The sequence below is a fragment of the Eucyclogobius newberryi genome, unplaced genomic scaffold (genome assembly GCF_026437365.1).
Source record: "Eucyclogobius newberryi isolate DKJ021-1_F unplaced genomic scaffold, fEucNew1.0.hap1 SCAF_6, whole genome shotgun sequence".
In the NCBI taxonomy this organism is placed as follows: Eukaryota; Metazoa; Chordata; class Actinopteri; order Gobiiformes; family Gobiidae; genus Eucyclogobius; species Eucyclogobius newberryi.
Window position 1 is genome coordinate 29,919,511 of NW_027316278.1, and position 17,243 is coordinate 29,936,753.

The following is a 17,243-nucleotide window of genomic DNA, read 5'->3' on the forward strand; positions in this document are numbered from 1 at the left end:
GACCACAGTTTAACCAGATCTTAACCAGATCTTAACCAGATCTTAACCAAGACTAGACCACAGTTTAACCAGATCTTAACCAAGACTAGACCACAGTTTAACCAGATCTTAACCAAGACTAGACCACAGTTTAACCAGATCTTAACCAAGACTAGACTACAGTTTAACCAGATCTTAACCAAGACTAGACCACAGTTTAACCAGATCTTAACCAAGACTAGACCACAGTTTAACCAGATCTTAACCAAGACTAGACCATAGTTTAACCAGATCTTAACCAGATCTTAACCAAGACTAGACCACAGTTTAACCAGATCTTAACCAAGACTAGACCACAGTTTAACCAGATCTTAACCAAGACTAGACCATAGTTTAACCAGATCTTAACCAGATCTTAACCAAGACTAGACCACAGTTTAACCAGATCTTAACCAAGACTAGACCACAGTTTAACCAGATCTTAACCAAGACTAGACCATAGTTTAACCAGATCTTAACCAGATCTTAACCAAGACTAGACCACAGTTTAACCAGATCTTAACCAGATCTTAACCAAGACTAGACCATAGTTTACCCAGGACGAGACCAGATTTTAACCAGGACTAGACCAGTATAACACAAGTCTTTAGGACGGGCCCTCAGTCCCTCAGTCCTCGGGCCCTCAGTCCTCGGGCCCTCAGTCCTCGGGCCCTCAGTCCTCGGGCCCTCAGTCCTCGGGCCCTCAGTCCTTGGGCCCTCAGTCCTCGGGCCCTCAGTCCTCGTCACTGCTCCATGCGTCCTGAAACGCTGGGTTCAGAGATGTCGCTCCTGCAGAATTCTGTTGAAAAATAAAACACAGATTATTTATGGGCATTATTAACAACAACCTGCTGCGGTGTCACTATTAAAACCAAAATCACGGTGTTGAGGGTTCGAATCCCGACTCCTGACAGTTTGCTGCATGTCCTCCCTTCTCTCTTTTCCTCCATTTCACACTTTCCTCTCCTGTCTAATAAAGCCTATGGGGAACAACATCTTTAAATCAAATTAAACTATAATCATGCACAGTACCTCCACATTCAGACTTACCGCTAATTCGGAATTTAGAACTCATTTTAATTTAAACGTGCTGTGAGTTTGATTCTATTGATATTTTGTTGTGTTCGTATTTGGATTTTCTCGCTCTCTGGACGTGGCGTTTTATGTTCCATCTTTATAAAGAAAAATAAACTTCCTGAAAACATTCACGACGACTTTCCTTTTACACGACGTGACTTAACCACAACTTCCGTAATAAATCTATGTCACTAAACCAGCAGCTTAAAATAAAAATACATCAAATACACGCTGACTCGGCTTGTTTAATGGAGCGTTCCTGTATTTGCATATGAAACTCCTCTGTGACATTTGCCATCATTTCAATACCAATTACGAAAATAATAATGTCATAACGTGAATACATTTTTAAAGAACGTCTCATTTGATTATACGACTCGTCATCAAACCCAATCGTTCTTGCAAACACTTTATACCAATTGCTAAATAATATGACTTTTAATCATCTACTGGTAAAGCCGCAATTTCCTTTTTTCCTACAACTGGATTGGAACTTTACCACACAGTCTTACCGCCGATCTACTTTCTGGCACTGGGAGGAAATAAAAATGCAGTTTGTGTATTTGTTTACGACACACTGCACAAGATTAAAGGGCATTTTGGGAACATCGTGCACTGGGAAGAACGTACTGTCCAACAAAATCTGGAAATAATCGGCCAATTACTTCCACTCGTACCAGAGAAAATTGACTTTCACGTGTTTTTGACTTGTTAATTTGTTTGATTTGACTGTATTTGTGTTTAAACGTGTCATTCAATCAAAGCAGATTCATCTTTTCTTTGTAGAATACGACAGAGTGTGAAATCTAATGTAAAACAGAGCATCAGACTTAGACTTAGAGCTAAGTGACGGTGCAAAAGGTTTCTTTGCTTAACCCGGATAGTTCAACTGACGTTTGAAAAAGGGACATTATAGTGTTGATTTTAGCAAGAGCTTTTTGTTTCTTTCAGTCCAAAATAGTCTTAATTTTTAATAAGATACATTTTATTGCATTGCTCTGGTTCGGGACTTTTGCATTGAAAAGTGGAACCAAGCTCTAGTTTTTTCTTGTAACATTCATTCATTTTTAATATTTATCATTCAATAAAAACACCAATACTGCAAGTCGACAAAAATATCTACGTTTAGTCTTAGATATAGTTTCATTACGATTCCTTGTATTGAGATTTAGTCTGCAAAGATATGACGAGATTAACGCAGAAAACAGACTGGACCGGGAATCGAACCCGACGCCTTCTCGCCGTGAGGCCGTTGGACTGTCACTTGCCTTCTCCGTGCCATCGGTCTCGTCTTCCTCGTCCGGCCGGCGCGGAACAGGAACCCAGGCCAGAATGTTGCAGTCTTTGCCTCCGCTGTACAGCTCCTGCAAAAAAACGCAAAAAACACGTTCGGTTGAGTTTTTCACACTCTGGAGCGTTGGTGCCCGATGAGACCCGCGGGACCCCCTTCTCTGCCCGCGGGACCCCCTTCTCTGCCCGCGGGACCCCCTGCTCTGCCCGCGGGACCCCCTTCTCGGCCCGCGGGACCCCCTTCTCGGCCCGCGGGACCCCCTGGTCTGCCCGCGGGACCCCCTGGTCTGCCCGCGGGACCCCCTTCTCGGCCCGCGGGACCCCCTTCTCGGGGGACGTGAACGCGGCCTCGTGCGGCGGTTGTGCGAGGGAGAAAGTACACGACGGACAACTGCAAGCGTGTACTCTGGAGGAGCTGTTCGACTGCATTCTGTGGACGCTTTAGAAAGTGAGTGCTTTGAAAAACTAGTATTTTCCAGAGTTTAAAGAGTTGACCTTGCATGTTTTGAATTATTGTAACGCAATTTTTTCATGTTTGTGTCAAAAAGCTAAATAATATTGCACAATAAAGTGTGTACATGTCTTGAAAATGAGGCTCAAGTATCGCACAAAACGTGAACGGGCAAGAAATATCCCAAAGATTACACTAAACATTAATCACCTCCTTTTTTCTGTAATTTTTTATTATTTCAATTGCACTTGTTATTCAAATTTGACATAATTTTAAACAACATATAATTGCATTTAAGGATTTGTACTCGTTTTGACTTTAGCACTGCAGAAAATATGTACAGTAAAGTATAGTAATGTATATTTCTTGAACATATTCTAAAGATAGAACACAATAATAATGCTGTGTCTTTCACGCCCGACATATTTGCATTTATTACAGCTCCGAGCTCTGGCGGTGTTGACTCTTCTGCTTATCTTTAGGGGAACTGGGCTGGAAGTGCCACGGTGATCGCTGAACGTGCGGTTGTAAAATGATTTTGGAGCAGGACATTGTGTGTAGCGCCGCTTACGTTGAACAAACAGAGGGAGGAGATGCAAATAGAAGCTGGAAGAGTTATGGGTCTGACGGTTAGTGCAGAGGCCAGACCCAAAGAGAAGTCACAATGCAAACATTTCACACTTCAGTTTTATACCATACTCCATTTTGATATCATACATAACACAAATAGCTAGAAGTTTCTTGATTTTCACTGGCAAAAGACTGTCAACTGGACAAAAACTTAAAGAGTTTTAAGATTAAATTTTCTTTTGCTGTGGAACTCATCTGGACTGAAGTATTACACGCCTTCTGACCCTTTGTTCTACTTGTTTCAGTATGACATGTTGAAATGAGTATCAAGGAGTGTCCAGGTATTGATTACTTCTGACAAGCCCCGCCCAACCTCCCCCTCCCCCTGTGTCCATCCTCCTCCCCCTCCCCCTGTGTCCATCCTCCTCCCCCTCTCCCTGTGTCCATCCTCCTCCCCCTCTCCCTGTGTCCATCCTCCTCCCCCTCCCCCTGTGTCCATCCTCCTCCCCCTCCCCCTGTGTCCATCCTCCTCCCCCTCTCCCTGTGTCCATCCTCCTCCCCCTCCCCCTGTGTCCATCCTCCTCCCCCTCTCCCTGTGTCCATCCCCCCTCCCCCTGTGTCCATCCTCCTCCCCCTCTCCCTGTGTCCATCCCCCCTCCCCCTCCCCCTGTGTCCATCCTCCTCCCCCTCTCCCTGTGTCCATCCCCCCTCCCCCTCTCCCTGTGTCCACCCCCCCTCCCCCTGTGTCCATCCTCCTCCCCCTCTCCCTGTGTCCACCCCCCTCCCCCTGTGTCCATCCTCCTCCCCCTCTCCCTGTGTCCACCCCCCCTCCCCCTGTGTCCATCCTCCTCCCCCTCTCCCTGTGTCCACCCCCCCTCCCCCTGTGTCCATCCTCCTCCCCCTCTCCCTGTGTCCACCCCCCCTCCCCCTGTGTCCATCCTCCTCCCCCTCTCCCTGTGTCCATCCTACTCCCCCTCTCCCTGTGTCCATCCTCCTCCCCCTCTCCCTGTGTCCATCCTCCTCCCCCTCTCCCTGTGTCCACCCCCCCTCCCCCTGTGTCCATCCTCCTCCCCCTCTCCCTGTGTCCACCCCCCCTCCCCCTGTGTCCATCCTCCTCCCCCTCTCCCTGTGTCCACCCCCCCTCCCCCTGTGTCCATCCTCCTCCCCCTCTCCCTGTGTCCATCCTACTCCCCCTCCCCCTGTGTCCATCCTCCTCCCCCTCCCCCTGTGTCCATCCTCCTCCCCCTCTCCCTGTGTCCATCCTACTCCCCCTCTCCCTGTGTCCATCCTCCTCCCCCTCTCCCTGTGTCCATCCTCCTCCCCCTCTCCCTGTGTCCACCCCCCCTCTCCCTGTGTCCACCCCCCCTCTCCCTGTGTCCACCCCCCTCTCACCTGATAGTCTGGGTGAAACTCGCAGCAGTCCACGTTGTTGTAGTGGCCCCTCAGCGTGGTGACCAGCTCTCCGGTGTGCAGCGCGTACATGGCCACAGAGCTTCCACACGGCACAAACACAAACTCAGGGCTGCAGCCGCGGGACACGCACAACTGGAGCCGCTTACGGCTTTCATTGCACACTTTCCCGTAATTAACCTGCGAGACACAAACATTTAGATTATATACAGAGTACCCCAAACCCTGGGGTACACCAACAATGTAATATTACATTTTTTATTTATCCATTTATTATAAATCATGTCAAAATCTTGTCATGTCAAATTGCAGAAAAACAAAACAAATAACTTATAATATGATTTGTATAATATTTCCCTGTACTTTTGTCAAGTGAAACAAAGCTAAGCTCCACAATTCACAGAAGGGTTCAAAAGGGCATAGTCAAATTTGGCTCAGAGCAGGTTTCATGGCTGCACCTGCATCGCAGTGTGAAAACCTTTAGTCCACTGCAGTCTCAGAGTGGAAACATGTCCACCATAACAACCTTATTAGGAAGCAGCAGAGCAGGAAATTGAAATGTGAGCTCTGGGTAAACCTTTGCCAGTGACATAGGTTAAGCTTGTGTTTTCACACACTGCACTGGTGTTCACATTGTTGCATTAGCTTTACATTATTAAGAGCCTATTACTGTCTGGACATCTGCACAGTGTGGACTGTAAAATACAATCCAAAGACATTTATTTGTGGTAAAATACACAAATAATAAAACATTTAAAAAGTCTATGAAACCATGGATACAAGTGGTCGAAATGAGTTCCCTCCGCCGGGCCGCTGGGCGCTCCCTTAGAGCTAGAGGGGCGCTCCCTTAGAGCTAAAGGGGCGCTAGAGCTAGAGGGGCGCTCCCTTAGAGCTAGAAGGGCGCTCCCTTAGACCTAAAGGGGCGCTCTCTTAGACCTAAAGGGGCGCTCCCTTAGAGCTAGAGGGGCGCTCCCTTAGACCTAGAGGGGCGCTCCCTTAGACCTAAAGGGGCGCTCTCTTAGACCTAAAGGGGTGCTCCCTTAGAGCTAGAGGGGCGCTACCTTAGACCTAGAGGGGCGCTCCCTTAGACCTAAAGGGGCGCTCCCTTAGACCTAAAGGGGCGCTCTCTTAGACCTAAAGGGGTGCTCCCTTAGAGCTAGAGGGTGCTCCCTTAGAGCTAGAAGGGTAGAGGGGCGCTCCCTTAGAGCTAGAGGGGCGCTCCCTTAGAGCTAGAAGGGTAGAGGGGCGCTCCCTTAGAGCTAGAAAGGTAGAGGGGCGCTCCCTTAGAGCTAGAAGGGCGCTCCCTTAGAGCTAGAGGACGCTCCCTTAGAGCTAGAGGGGCGCTCCCTTAGAGCTAGAGGGGCGCTCCCTTAGAGCTAGAGGGGCGCTCCCTTAGAGCTAGGGGGAGGAGCTCAGTCACATGGAAGGAGCTCGGAGTAGAGCCGCTTCTCCTCCAGCTGAGGTGCTCGGGCATCTATTCCGGACACCTCCTGGCATGTCCCACTGGGAAGAGGCCTCAGGATCCCTCCGGAGGAGCTGGAGGAAGTGTCTGGGATGGTCCTGGCTCAGACTGCTGCCGCCACGATCCGGCCAAAGATAAGCGGAAGAAGTTTTATATATTTTGTAAACCCCAAAATGTTGTCTCATCCCCATTTGAACAGTGTTTTCCAGCTGGTTTGTGTTTTGTTTGCGTTAGAGTGACTTCTTTGTAGCAGAGCTCACCAGTGTGTTCTCCCCCGAGGCGCTGTGCCAGAGTCTCATCCGGTCGTCGGTCCCGGTGGTGAGCAGGTACAGACCGTCTCCCGTGAAGCACAAACCATTGACTCTGCCGTTATGGGCTGTATTTGCTGCTCAACACACAAGACATTTCATCTATTCTCATGCTTTTATTTCTTTCAAAAAAGTAAATATAGCAATTGACATTAAATAGCATGAATTAAAAGTATCTTTTGCTTGCAAGTTCTGTATGATTATCGCAAAAATCATAATCACAAATGATTATAATATATTTATTACTAGCAATGTTTTGTGATACATTTGTTTAAAAGCCACGTAGATTAGAAAAGTGCCTTTGTTCCAGGTTTTGAGGGGCTGAACGACGCACAAATCAAGTTAATTCATTGTATTTTTGCTTACAGCATTTTTGTAATTGAATACAGTAAAATAAAATTAAAAAAATCACAATTTAAAATTATAAAGCAAAAGATGATGAAAAGATGGATGGAATATATAATATCAGCCTCACACAAAACAGGTGACCCCTTAAAAAGAGGTCTTGATCTCAATGTTTTCTTACCTGGTTAAATAAAGGTTAATAAATAAGTTAAGACACTTAGGATTAAAATGTTAGATTAACAGTAGCACAAAACAATACAGTATAAAATGTAATGTAACTTTTCTGGTGGAGTCTCTCTGCTCAAGGAAGTGATGCATGTTTTTCTAGGAATGTTTGAGCAATAAATAAATCTGTAATGAGATAAAACCATTCCAGGCAAAGCAATAACATTAGATGGAGATAAGCAGACGGGAAACATTATGACCAATATAAATCTGTGCAAATAAATAGTAAATAAATAATATCCACAATATACAAAGAGGTGGAGTAAAGATCCCCCATAAACACTAAACAGATGACATCATTCATACATAAAGGAAAGGTGACTTTAAGATGAAAGACACAATGATATAAATGGTGACCTCTCCTCTGGTAACACAGTCTAAAATGTGTGATAACCTGAAGAACCAGTCAGGGTTTTGATCTCACCTTAAAAAACATTTACTGCCTGCAAAAAATGTAATAATAACAATAGAGCAACATATGTGCAATTATGTCTGTAGTGCACAATAAATGGTGATGTGGAAATCCTCGTCTTTGAAACAAAGAGAAAGTGTCACCTCGAGAGTCTCTAACAAATCAAGTTAGAAATCTGGGGGTAATAATGGACTCAGATATCAGCAGCTTTTTACCATCTAAAAAACATTGCAAAAATCAAAAATATAATGTCAAAACCAGATTTAGAGAGACTTATCCATGCGTTTGTCTCCAGTAGATTGGACTACTGTAACGGCCGCTCACTGGCCTCTCCAAACGAGCTGTAAAACAGCTGCAGTACATCCAGAACGCTGCTGCTCGGGTCCTGACTAGAACCAGGAAGTACCATCACATTAGTCCTGTTCTCAGGTCTCTGCACTGGCTCCTGTGGCTCAGAGAAGAGACTTTAAAGCAGCTCTGCTTGTGTACAAGTCTCTCCATGGCCTAGCACCAAAGTACATCTCAGACATGTTAGTGCCATATGAACCATCTCGGACTGTGAGGACCTCAGGGACCGGCCTCCTGCTGGTGCCAGAGTCAGGACTAAACATGGACCGGCCTCCTGCTGGTGCCAGAGTCAGGACTAAACATGGACCGGCCTCCTGCTGGTGCCAGAGTCAGGACTAAACATGGACCGGCCTCCTGCTGGTGCCAAAGTCAGGACTAAACATGGACCGGCCTCCTGCTGGTGCCAGAGTCAGGACTAAACATGGACCGGCCTCCTGCTGGTGCCAGAGTCAGGACTAAACATGGGCCGGCCTCCTGCTGGTGCCCAGAGTCAGGACTAAACATGGACCGGCCTCCTGCTGGTGCCAGAGTCAGGACTAAACATGGACCGGCCTCCTGCTGGTGCCAGAGTCAGGACTAAACATGGACCGGCCTCCTGCTGGTGCCAGAGTCAGGACTAAACATGGACCGGCCTCTTGCTGGTGCCAGAGTCAGGACTAAACATGGACCGGCCTCCTGCTGGTGCCAGAGTCAGGACTAAACATGGACCGGCCTCCTGCTGGTGCCAGAGTCAGGACTAAACATGGACCGGCCTCCTGCTGGTGCCAGAGTCAGGACTAAACATCTGCGTTTGAGTTTTATGCAGCTAGAATCTGGAACAGTCTTCCTGAAGATGTGAGACAGGTTCTACTCTGACAATGTTCAAATCAAGGCTTAAAACAGTTCTGTTTAGATGTGTTTATGCACTTTTAGAGTGCATTTTATTAATGACTACCGGTATTTATGTTTTGTTATGAGTGATGTGATTACTTTCTGTACAAATTACGCTCTACAAATAAACTTGCCCAGCCAATGGTGTCCAGAGAGAACACAAGAACAAAAGATTAATTTAAGGTCATAATATTGGACAAAGATACATTTCCTTATATTTAAGTTTTACGTTTCCAGGTCCACCACCCGCTTATCTCCATGGACATGCTTTGCCTGTAATGTTGCACCTTTTAGTCAAAACCGCCCCAAAAAACACTTAATGTCAAACAGGTATATTCAATTTTTTTTTTTTTTTAATATCTATATGTATAGGATATATTTTTTTCTCATACACAGCAGTTCATGGATTAAAAAGGAGTTGCAAAATGCACTTTACAAACGAGCCAAAGTTTCTAGCACCAGGAAATACCTCTATGCTGTAAAATAATACCTCATGTTCATCTCTGTTCACTTCCGAATCTGATTACATGAATCTAGACTCTGATTACATGAATCTAGACTCTGATTACATGAATCTAGACTCTGATTACATGAATCTAGACTCTGATTACATGAATCTAGACTCTGATTACATGAATCTAGACTCTGATTACATGAATCTAGACTCTGATTACATGAATCTAGACTCTGATTACATGAATCTAGACTCTGATTACATGAATCTAGACTCTGATTACATGAATCTAGAATCTGATTACATGAATCTAGACTCTGATTACATGAATCCAGACCATTCTTAGATCACCACAAATGCAGCAAAAACAACAAAAGAGTTACAGCCTTACCCGCTTCTGAGGAGGCTTTGGACTTGTCTCCATTGTGTTGGTCCAAAGTGAACAAACTGGAAGCCGCCCGCCGCACATCCCACACCTTCACTTTACTGTCTGCACTAATAAAGGAAATGAAAAACGTGTCATGTTTATGCTAATTAGAACACAAGCTAAATTGGCTAAATAAACAGCTGCTGGCCTTTTGTTGAACTCAGCGATGTGAACCAGTGACTTTGAAGTGTAAGATTACGTGCCATTCTGTCAGCACGGAGTAAAAAGAGCAGTTTTCAGTGGGGATTACATGGCGTTCTTTAATAGAATAGTGTTCATTTATAGCTTTAATCCTGCATCGCTTGTTTTGAAACTGAGTCAGTGTGCGATGGGAGAAGAGCGTCCCGATGGGTTAATTAGCAAGTCTCAAAGAAAGACCAAAACAGGGATGTGTACCGAGCTCTAACTAGAGGACAGCTCCAGAGCCACCGGTTTGGGACATACACCAGTAAACATCAACAGTATACTGCCGCCGCCGCCGCCGCCGCCGCCGCCGCCACCACCACCACCACCACCACTACTACTACTACTACTACTACTACTACTACTACTACCACTACTACTACCACTACAAAATACTGATACACAGACAACATTATTCCTTATGCATACTTATAAGATGCAAAAAAAGCAGATGATTTGCAGTCCAAAAATTTTACAGTTTGTGCTTATCATCTGAGACATTTCTGAACAAGATTTGATTGATGAATTGTTATTGATGATAACTAATAGTTTATATGAAAATATTAAGACTGTGTGAATGAAAAGGGAATAAATGCAATGATTAATTCATTTATTCATGGTGTCCATAACAATTTAACAATTGAGCATTAACAATGTAACTTTGCACACCTTTCTGACCACGACACATTCTGCAGTATTGCAGCTTTACCTGTAATTAAGCTACTCAGAGACCGACACTAGTTGTTAAGGATATAGCTAAATATCTTCTCACGCTGCACTCGCTGCAACATAAATGCAAGAAAGGCAAGGTCTGTGTGCCCAGTGGCTGTGTTCAGAGGCCCGTTCAGGCTCCGCTTTTACAGCCAGAGGGGACAGCAGCTTCTTTAGAGGACAGTACATGCGCTCTGAGGACAACACAGCCTCAAGCCACGCTGAATAAAAATGTTTGCAGGAGCGCCACGCTTCAACAAGTGACTTAAAAACAAACTCTTTGTGGCTAACCCTTTCGTTCAGTGTGATGGGCAATCACCCTTTACGTGAGGGCGTTGGGTTCGAGACTGACGTTTGCATGTGCGTTTCTTTTTTTACTTTTGCGTGCAAATGTCATCCACTTGAATATTGATGAACAACCCAAGCCTGCTGGGCCGCCCTTAAAAGCCACCGCATGCTACTGCAAGAACCTGTGACAAAATTTACAAAGATAACAAGTAAGAGGCTCAAAGAAACAAACCGCTCAGAGAAACAAACCGTCAGTTAACCTAAAAAACTGGCTATTCAAATCCTGAACCTTGGCAGTATATTGCCTTACTCATGATTCTACTACACATATTAACATACTAACTAAAATAAAACTTTAAACAGGCCCCTTACCTCGCACTGGCCAATATGTAGTCATATCTGGGCGACCAGCGCACGGACAGCACCTCTGCTCGGTGCCCTAAAACAAAAAAGGTCGTCAGTTGATGATATCTCGTACTGCATCTGCAAATAGTGCGGATAATTAACTAACCTTGAAGAACATGTATCTTTGAACCCGATTTCATATCACACAGTTGGATCTTTGGGTTTTTGGAGCCCACTGAAACAACACAATACATCATGTGGCTCACTCAGTGTCGTGTGAAGGCAGAATATACACACTGCAAGCTAGCAATTAGCATTAGCTTGCGTTTTATCGATTATTCACATTATTTATTATTCACATTATTTACTATTCACATTATTTAAACTTTCTTGAATACAAAAGTAATGTTAATGTGACGTTTTTATTGTCTTATTGTTTATATGATTATATAATAACCTGAATGACTGCGATTATCTAATCATTGTGATGCATTGAGATAATTAAGTGAAATTGGAGAAAGAGGATAACAAAACCAGACGCACGTTAAACCCACAAGATCAAGGAAGAAATTAAAAATTATTTTCAAGATTACATAGAGAGAGAGACAAGAGGAAGTTTAAACAGGTAAGGCGTAGCTCAGACTCAACTTTGACCTACTAAACTCTAAAAAATAAAAAATCAATAAAAATAAATTAATCAAAAAAATCAAGAAAATTACAATTCTGAGAAAACGCCATCAAACATATTAATAGAATTGCTGTTTAGCTCTGAACAATCCTTTCAAACCGGGGACGGATGCCCGTAAACCGGTCCTACGAGGCTGCGCTCTGGGAGAGTCAGACTGAAAAGGCTACGACATGCTCTCAGAATGTCTCTTTTAAACAATAAAGGTGTGTCAATGGGAGCCATGTGTTTGGAACAGTGAGGCAAGAATGAGCGACCCGTCCGTCCTGCTTTGCCGGAGCAGAGATTCCTTCCGCCCGCTCATCTCTTCAATCGAAACACCGTCCTCCACCGAAGACCGTCTGAATATGTCACGGCCGCTCGTCCACAGGATAAATCATTTAGGAAATCGTTTTAATCACAAATATCTGAAAGCGCTATCGAGGCGGGCGATATGTAGTTGATATTTATATAATCTTGTGAATGTTAATTTGGGGATATGCAAGATTTGAATATGGAGTATTATGTCATTTATAGTAAACAATGGAACAAAAATAACTGATTAAAAACACAAACTGGAACGTACAAGGTGATAATTCTGAACTTTTATGATCGTTTTACAGACATTTCACATTTGTCTGATAATGAAACCTCAACTCATACGTTTAAAGGCCTGTTTTAACGCTTTTCTGTTGAACAATTGAATATGATTGTTATCAGGAAACTGCAAAAAAATAAAATAAATCTCAGTATCGTCCGATTCTAATTGTGATTCATGTTTTGAAATAAATAATAAATAACTATAGATTAGACGAGTGGTTTTGAGGGGCGCCCGTGTCTTTCAGAACAGAATTTGACTCATTAAGTTGATCAAAGCCAGATAAATGACAATACATTTTGACTTTTTGTTATAATGAATATTCTTTGTTAAAAAAAAAACATCTTTATTTGTACCTTGATTGTTATCGCTTGCACTATTCCCTTTCTTGTTGTCTTTGCAAAGTGATAATCTTTCCGGATGTTATAGCTCAATAAAGCTCTTGTAAATACCCCCTGGCAACATGTGACCTATGACCTCGGGTAAAGCAGAACGACTGTAAGGTTAGCATGTAGCGTTTAGGGCAGCAAACTGCTCGTTGCTCAATTTGTCCAGGCTTAAGTTGCCTTCAGTTTAGATGTCAACATGTGTCTGAGGGGATTAAGGCTGTGTTAAGATAAGATTAAGATAAGCAAAGCATCAAAATAAAGCGAGGCGCGACCTGCGATCAGGCTGTGCTTCTGTGCGACGGGCGACAGGTGGTGGCTGTACACGTTGGTCTCAAACTCGAAGACCTCGGCAGGCTAAAGGGGGAAGCACAGACGGAAAAAGTGATTTAGAGGTTTTTCCACATTCTGTTTAATGCATTAGTCAACGGGGATTCCTTTAGACACATTCTTTAAGAGTGCTAAGGCTATCATTTGTATCTCAGCCACTCCTCTTTGCAGGTTGGTTATGTTAGCTGTGGAGGAAAAACAAAAGACAAACAAATTGTCTACAACAAAAGAAAAACAAATTTTCCTTTTTTTCAATTTGTTCCCAAAATTGATTTTTTTTTATAAATAAATAAAACAAAATACTGAAATGCAGCCTCGGAGTGTTTTTTTTCTTTATTTAATTCACCTCTGACTGGTTTAACCATTGGTTGTCAAACGTACACATAAAACTCTTTCTTATTCTACATTGTGACATACTTAATGCCTAGAGGACGTGTTGTTCCAAGTTTAATGTCAGATTTGAACCGACTAGTGAGTTACAATGGAAATAGAATGACAATCAGGCATAAAATATTTTGACTTTATAAGTAAAAACTTAATTTGTGAACTTACTATAATTTCAATCAATCAACCTTTATTTATAGAGCCCTTTACGACACTAAAAGTGACCAAAAATCAAGGCAATACAAAATACAGAACTAAATAAAAACAAACTGTACAAAACAAAGTGACATTACATTATAGTGTTAAAAGCCAGTCTGAATAAATACGTTTTTAGCCTAGATTTAAAAAGGTTAAAATCTGTGATGTCGGGGGGCAGTTTGTTCCAGAGTCTGGGACCAGCGACAGAGAAAGCTCCATCACCCCAGTGTTTAAGTCTGGCTCTGGGGACGTCCAGCAAAAGCTGATTTAACATCAGTTTGTGGGCCTTAGCTATAGAAATTTAAATTTAAATCTAAATTCTTCAAAAATCAGTTATCTGCCACAACAACAAGACAAATATGGGATTTTGCATTGGCTGAATTATTTCTTTTTCAAACAAATCAACTTTTCGCTCAGTGCCACATGAAACAAGCATCCAGAGAAGGTTGAATGGAACCATGCTCGGAATCTCGCTCTCCCGACCACAATGATGCCTGTAATTCTGGAAGCATAGAAAGCCCCAGTGTCTCTGCCCTGCGCTCGGTCACCGAGTGCCAGCCAAAGCCCACAACACTGGAGGCTCTGTCTCAGACGGACCATAAACACATGCTAAAGTCAAATACTATACAACCATTTTCTTACAAACACAGACGCCAGGATTAATAAACGTTGTAATCAATGGTAAAGTAAAGAAGCAGGATATGAGCTGAAGTTCAGAATGAACAATGACTTTAAATGGAATCTACAACCTCAAAAACAATACATTTTAAATCTATTTTACTTACGCCATATATTACTAATACTTCCATTATTTTATTGTATTTTCAATCATAAATCAGTTTTATTACTATTCTATCTTGCTTTTTGTTAAGATTCATATTATGTATTTTTGAGCTAATATTTCCAAGTAATTTCTCTTGGATGAATAACGTTTGTCTGAAATAAACTTTGAAGAATAAATGTGAAAGAATGTTTTCGTACTATTTATATTGTATCGATTAATTTGTATTTAAAACATGTTGGTCAATAGTTACGAAAAAGTATCTCAATAATTATACACACACATGTATAAAAAGAAATACATATACGTGAATTGTAAATGTATTATTATTATTATTATTTTTTACCTTCAAGAACCTGATCACAAACTATTCCTATTCCTTGTGAACTAAACGTGTTACTAATGTGACTGATGCAATTGAGAAGCGTCCAGTGTCCTTTGAATGACCTTTGAGGTGACTGTGATGCCAGTGTAACTCTAGCATCACAGTCTGCCATGTGCGACCAAGTGGCATAGGAGGGTAGAAAGCATGACACAGCCAAGGGAAAGTGAAAGGCACAAAAGGAGTCAAATTAGTGATGCGGTGGAGATTGTTTTTACAGCAGAAGGCGTTGTGAAAGTGTGGTGAGAAACGGAATGACATAAACAAGTGGGAGGTGGTTCACCTTAAGTGTCTCCGTGTCCCAAATTTTCATGGTTTTGTCGAACGAGCTGGAAACAAACATCCCTGTGTCGTACGGATACCACTGGACAGTTTCCACGCTGAACTTGTGCACATGACGATTTGACCTGGACCAAAATATACATACATATAAAAATTAAAAACATATTTTGTGGTAAAGTTTTTTTTCCCCATAATAATTGTTTTTTAGATTCTGGAATGACATATTCTCACTCTCAGATGAAGGAGCCATCCAGTATGAATACATTTAGTTTACATTAATTACAAGTATCCAAAAAGAAAGTCCACAGTTGCCCATTATTTCACTATCCCACACCCACACAAGAAAATCTGTTTGTTCCTCTCTTTTTTCCATAAATTACTGCAAGAAAATCTAATAATGTAATAATATCAAAATCCCAGCTATCTCTAGCCACACTTTGTGAAATGCTTTTGTGTTTTGAAAAAATTGTATATCAATAAAAAATATTGTTATTATTATTTCTAATCTCAATCCAAGTAAACAACCTAATTTGGCAAAACTAAATATTTCAAAATGACAGCATTAGAAGTTTTATCGTAATAACGTCTCTCTGTGGTTTGCTGCCACCTACTGGTCAGAAATGCAATAGCTGGTGTGAGTGCATTGAATATTACCTTCCCACTGAACAGATGGCTTTGCAGGTGTACTGTGGTTTTCTACTGAAGTTTTCCAGATCGTAGACGACAATTACACCATCAGCACCACCAGACAACATGCTGCAAACATGTCACGTGTTAGAATGCATGTAATAACAATTATTTTTGGCAATGTTTTCAATTTTCTTTTTCACATTTGTGAGTTACACAATACACAATCACAAAATAAGTAGGCTACAAAGTAATACATCAGAGTAAAAATTATCTTTAATGAATTCACAATTTCGCAACTAACGATCATTTGTAGTAGTTGACTAATCAACAATTATTTTATCAAATAAATATTTTAACCAAATATATGCTGATCAAAGGCTTCTAAATATGCAGTAGATTATTTACAAATGAAGTATAATACGGAGGAAAATCTGAAATTGTTTGTTCTTTTGACATTTCAATGAGTCTTTGTTACTGAAAGGTATTCTGTCATGCTTTTTAGAGTCTGTATAGTGAAGTTAGTTATTATGATCAAATTATGATTACGATTATTTTAGGAGTAAACTCGAATCATGATTTAGTCACAATTATTCTAATTGCAAACATGTATGATTACAGTTTGTACTTAATCTACCTCCGTCAAATAATTAACATTGACCACTAACTTATGATAATTTATCAAACATATTAATTAATTATACAAACAAGTGCCCAATTTGTGCAGCAACAGTTTAAAATAATACATAAAATGAATACAAATAAATGAATGAACAATTAATGAATAAACATAAATTAAATTACTCCGACATCAAAAATACTTACTATCGACCTTCGACCACATCTATGTCAATGGAGTTGATGCCGTTTCCATGGATTCTGTCAACATCTCTGTCAGGATTCAGCTGCAGACTCAGGACCCTGTCAGAAAGAGCAAGACAATGAATCAAAAGCAATGCAGTTATGCAAATATTGGCAAAGGGGTGCAGCACAGAGTAATACATTGTGCTCTTAAGAGTCGTAGGATTCACTAGTGAATTTAATAGTTGAACTCGTTGTATTGTTTACCGTCTTGTTGCTTCTGCTCGCCTCAGTCTCAAAGGATCATCCAGCCCAGCCTGCCGTGATGAGAGAAACCCCAGCATCGTTTCTTCTTAATAACAATAACAACAACCTTTCTATAATTCATTGATTAAATTCAAGCTACAACGAGCGAACGTCAGCCAATAACTCGTCCATATCGTTCGTTATAAAGGAACAAAGAACATACGCGTCTAATATGCCACGACATCATACCTATTGCGATTTATCCGTTCAATCTATAATATTCGTACAGTTTTATACTCATTTTCCTCCTAAAATATTAGCCTGTACGTCCGAACAACACAAAAGACTCCATTTTGAAACGTCATTTCCG

The 17,243-nt window shown here is 41.9% G+C and overlaps 1 protein-coding gene across 1 annotated transcript; it reads right to left on the reverse strand.

Moving 5' to 3' along the window:
• Positions 1-761: 761 nt before the first annotated feature.
• On the reverse strand, positions 762-17,227 carry ercc8 (excision repair cross-complementation group 8). Its single transcript, XM_072433904.1, has 12 exons — positions 16,895-17,227; positions 16,652-16,747; positions 15,854-15,955; positions 15,201-15,324; positions 13,118-13,199; positions 11,361-11,429; positions 11,222-11,288; positions 9,632-9,735; positions 6,539-6,663; positions 4,799-4,996; positions 2,306-2,459; positions 762-817 (listed from the first exon to the last, which is right to left on the reverse strand). The coding sequence occupies exons 1-12, from the start codon at positions 16,969-16,971 to the stop codon at positions 762-764; spliced, it is 1,254 nt and encodes a 417-aa protein (XP_072290005.1). The 5' UTR covers positions 16,972-17,227.
• Between the last annotated feature and the right edge of the window lie 16 nt (positions 17,228-17,243).

Bases quoted from the DNA above. Each gene is read 5' to 3' on its own strand.
- ercc8 (XM_072433904.1), bottom strand. From the start codon at position 16,971: ATGCTGGGGTTTCTCTCATCACGGCAGGCTGGGCTGGATGATCCTTTG. The intron at 11,289-11,360 runs GTTAGTTAATTA...TTTTTGTTTTAG, and splicing joins AAAGATACATGTTCTTCAAG to GGCACCGAGCAGAGGTGCTG. The intron at 4,997-6,538 runs GTGAGCTCTGCT...TGTGTCTCGCAG, and splicing joins CCTCGGGGGAGAACACACTG to GTTAATTACGGGAAAGTGTG.